The sequence below is a fragment of the Limulus polyphemus genome, unplaced genomic scaffold (genome assembly GCF_000517525.1).
Source record: "Limulus polyphemus unplaced genomic scaffold, Limulus_polyphemus-2.1.2 Scaffold837, whole genome shotgun sequence".
In the NCBI taxonomy this organism is placed as follows: domain Eukaryota; kingdom Metazoa; phylum Arthropoda; class Merostomata; order Xiphosura; family Limulidae; genus Limulus; species Limulus polyphemus.
The window spans coordinates 418,924-422,381 of NW_013666447.1; the positions used below are offsets into that span (position 1 = coordinate 418,924).

A 3,458-nucleotide genomic window follows, 5' to 3' on the forward strand; every position below is an offset into this window, starting at 1 on the left:
GCTAGAACACTTTGTGAGACACGTAGATTTCAGGCAGACTTGACGAATGCAACTGCTAGAACACTTTGTGAGACACATAGGTTTCAGGCAGACTTGACGAATGCAACTGCTAGAACACTTTGTGAGACACATAGGTTTGAGACAGTCTTACTGAATAAAATTGCTATATGAAACATACAGGTTTTTCAGTGGTCTTAGTGAATGTTGTCACTACGTTTCTTCCTCACAGGTAGACTTCATGATTGTGAGCTTTATGCATAAGTACAAACAAACAATTTCATATAGAAGCATGTTAAAAACATAAAAAAATCTAAAAAATATTAAGCGTTACCCCCAAAAAATAAAAATAATTTTTTAAACCTTTTCATGATAAAGTTTGCAGAGTTTAGATTTGGTTCCAAACTGGAGTTTACACTGCATATCTGCATCGTACATCTCTCCGGGAAGCGTATCTGGAAACTGAAGATCTCCTTTCTGCTTAGGCTCATTATTCAAACAGAAAGAACGGGAAGATCTGAGGAAAATAAAACAATCTACTGGAATCATCTTAATACACCAATTAAAAAGTACTTCTTAATGAAATCAGCTTCATGACTTCGAATGAAATGGAACAACTGCAGAAGTTTTTTTTCTTAAAGTTAACTTTTATTGAAATCGAATATATAGATTAAACTAAACTGACATACAAAAAATACGGTATTGACATGCACACACACATACACACACACATAAGCCCTTACTCTGAAAGTCACCAAAATACATTAATATTTTATTTTTGGAATTGTAATTCTAGATGTTTTTCGAACTTAACGCTATTGCTCAACACGTTTCTGATAACTTATTAGTTTTAACTGTGTTTCATAGCTCAGCGATAAGCGTAATATCACATTTCAGGGCTAAGAAGAAGCTTCGAAATGAGAATCTATCAGTTCTTACTTTCGCCCTAATTCTAACATACTGAATGTCCAGTGATATATCGCCTTTGAAAATCAATAAATTCTACAGTCTTCACCTGTTTGTTAAGTGTGTTAACTAGTCTCCCAATTCGAGGTTTAGTTGTCAGCAAAATCACTTTAACATAAGTTTAACTTGTAATTTCTATTTCGATGAACTAGCCTTGTCTACAAGATCTGTCTTCTTATCGCCTATCTCGAGGAACATTCTGGTAAGCTGATTAAGGAACATTATAACAAATAAGCATAATCCTTCAGGAACATCTGAAATTTATATGTGACGATATAATTTGACTAGACAGATGGTTACAATATTCCGATAAATTAACCTATTAGGCTCACTTACTCTCCGTGTATCTGAATAATCAACTTATAAAGAACACCATATACTATTCGATAAACTAGCTTATCTTCCAGAATCACTTGCAAGAAATGCATCTAACGAAATGGTTTAATTAAGTAATCAAGTGTTATTATGATAAACTGACCTAACCTTCCAGGCCAGCCTGCAATTCAACAATTTGGAGAAACATTATCTATATAATTAGATACTGTTCCGATAAAGTAGTCTAGCCTTACAGATACACCTGCAATACGTGATCCAGAAGAAGCAGATGCAGCTAGGTAATTTATCAGATGAACTCATTCACGCACGTCTTCCTCAACTCTGTGAAGATTAGGATGTAATCAAACTAATCTATTCATCCAGCTCCGGAAATGTAGGTAACTCATAAATGTGTTAGCGTAAAGTTGAACTCATTTACTAAGGCTTCTGTCAAACATATAGCTCGAATTATCCTAACAAGTCTACTGAACGATTTGTATAATAAACAGTATCAGAAATAATTACGGAAACACACTAGCGATACACCTACAGAAGTCACAAACAAGGAGTACCTGCAACTAGATGGTAAACATTATTAATATTACGAATCATTATCTCGGAAAATGCATAAGATAGGCGAATAAGCTTTGTGCAATACACTAATATTTTGTATGTGAGCCTTTCGCTTTAGATAGGACATTACACGTTATTTCTATGCTGCCTTACAACTTGTCAATGGTTGATTACAGAATATCGTTTCTAATGTCTAATATTACTTCCCACAATTTAGTCGCCTTTTAGCATTTTGAATAAGTCTATAGAGCCTCAAGAATATTCATGTTGGGACTTTATGCAGGCCAAGCGATGGCTATGAGTGTTCCATTGGCTTCTTTGATGTCAAGATAATGTTTTACCATATTTATTGTAGGTTTGAGATAATTATCCTGCTGGAAGAAGATGAATATGAGCCACATTCCTGAAGGAATGGCATAATGAGTTAGAACATGCTTGTACTTGTCAGCAGTCAGGGTGCCATCAGTTTTTTTTTTGTAAATCACCGACACCGTAGGCCTAAACTTGCACTGATTCTTTGTGGATGTTGAACATTGAGTATATTACCATTTCTTTCTCTTCCGTTGAATAAATTGTCTACTGTTGCCGAACAATTCGATTTTGGATTAATGTTTAAAGAGTTTACATCTTCAACTTTGTCCATTTTGGTTTGGTTACTTTGCCCAAGAACGGTTCTCAAATAGCTACACGTCCAGTGAGACCACCCTGCGCTAATGCGTATCTTACTGTTTTCGATTCATACCTGTATTGACAGCAAGGTAGTTGGCAAGATCTGTCTGTACTCGGCTGTCGTCGATTTGGTACAGAATACACCCCGAGATACACAGCATTACTTTTGGATAACTTCGGTTTTCTATCCCATCACTTCTATCATTAACAGTGTCAGTTTCACTTATCCTGAATCTTGCATACAGCTCCTGCTGAAATACGAAGTTTTGCTGCATTGTTTTTTGGCATGGTGTATCCTTGACCATCCCAAACTTTAATTTCGACACGTTTGTCAAACGGTATTTCAGTCCTGTGAATCGTGACTAGAATCTCATTACTTCTAGTAGACGTAGCATAACTGCATGTGTTTTTTATAGAATTAATACTGGTGTGGCACTTTCTGATTGGTTGGACGACAACCAATCACAGTGTAAACCATCAATACATTATTGTACACTGGTATAGTTTATTTTTCACATGATAGATATATGGCATTCTCCTTGCGTTTTATAACGTTTTCCCTCAAAAAGTAGTTTGGCTAGCTTATTTACCCAGACACCTCTAAAATTGTTGTGTCTAACGACAAATCTAATAACGATACTCAACAAGGTCTAACTTAATCCTCTGTGTCTCACAAAACAGTCTAGCTATACACGATGGGCTATCTGTGCTCTGCCCACCACGGGTATCGAAATCCGGTTTCTAGTGTTGTAAGTCCGCAGACATGCCGCTGTGCCTCTGGGGGGGGGCACTATATGAAATATGATAACAATAATTGTAGGGTTAAAATCCATTCCAAAGATAGTGCTTTGTTTGTCTGATTTTTAAATTTCACGCACGAGGGCTATCTGCGCTAGCCGTCCCTAATTTAGCAGTGTAAGACTAGAGGAAAGGCAGCT

The 3,458-nt window shown here is 36.3% G+C and overlaps 1 protein-coding gene across 1 annotated transcript in view; it reads right to left on the minus strand.

Moving 5' to 3' along the window:
* Window positions 1–3,458, minus strand: part of LOC106460796 (A disintegrin and metalloproteinase with thrombospondin motifs 18-like) — a gene marked incomplete at its 5' end in the record, with an annotated part of 28,997 nt that overhangs the window by 24,233 nt on the left and 1,306 nt on the right. The window contains one exon of the mRNA XM_022387585.1: window positions 361–514. Coding sequence (XP_022243293.1) covers window positions 361–514 — 154 coding nt within the window. The remainder of the gene's footprint in view (window positions 1–360; window positions 515–3,458) is intronic.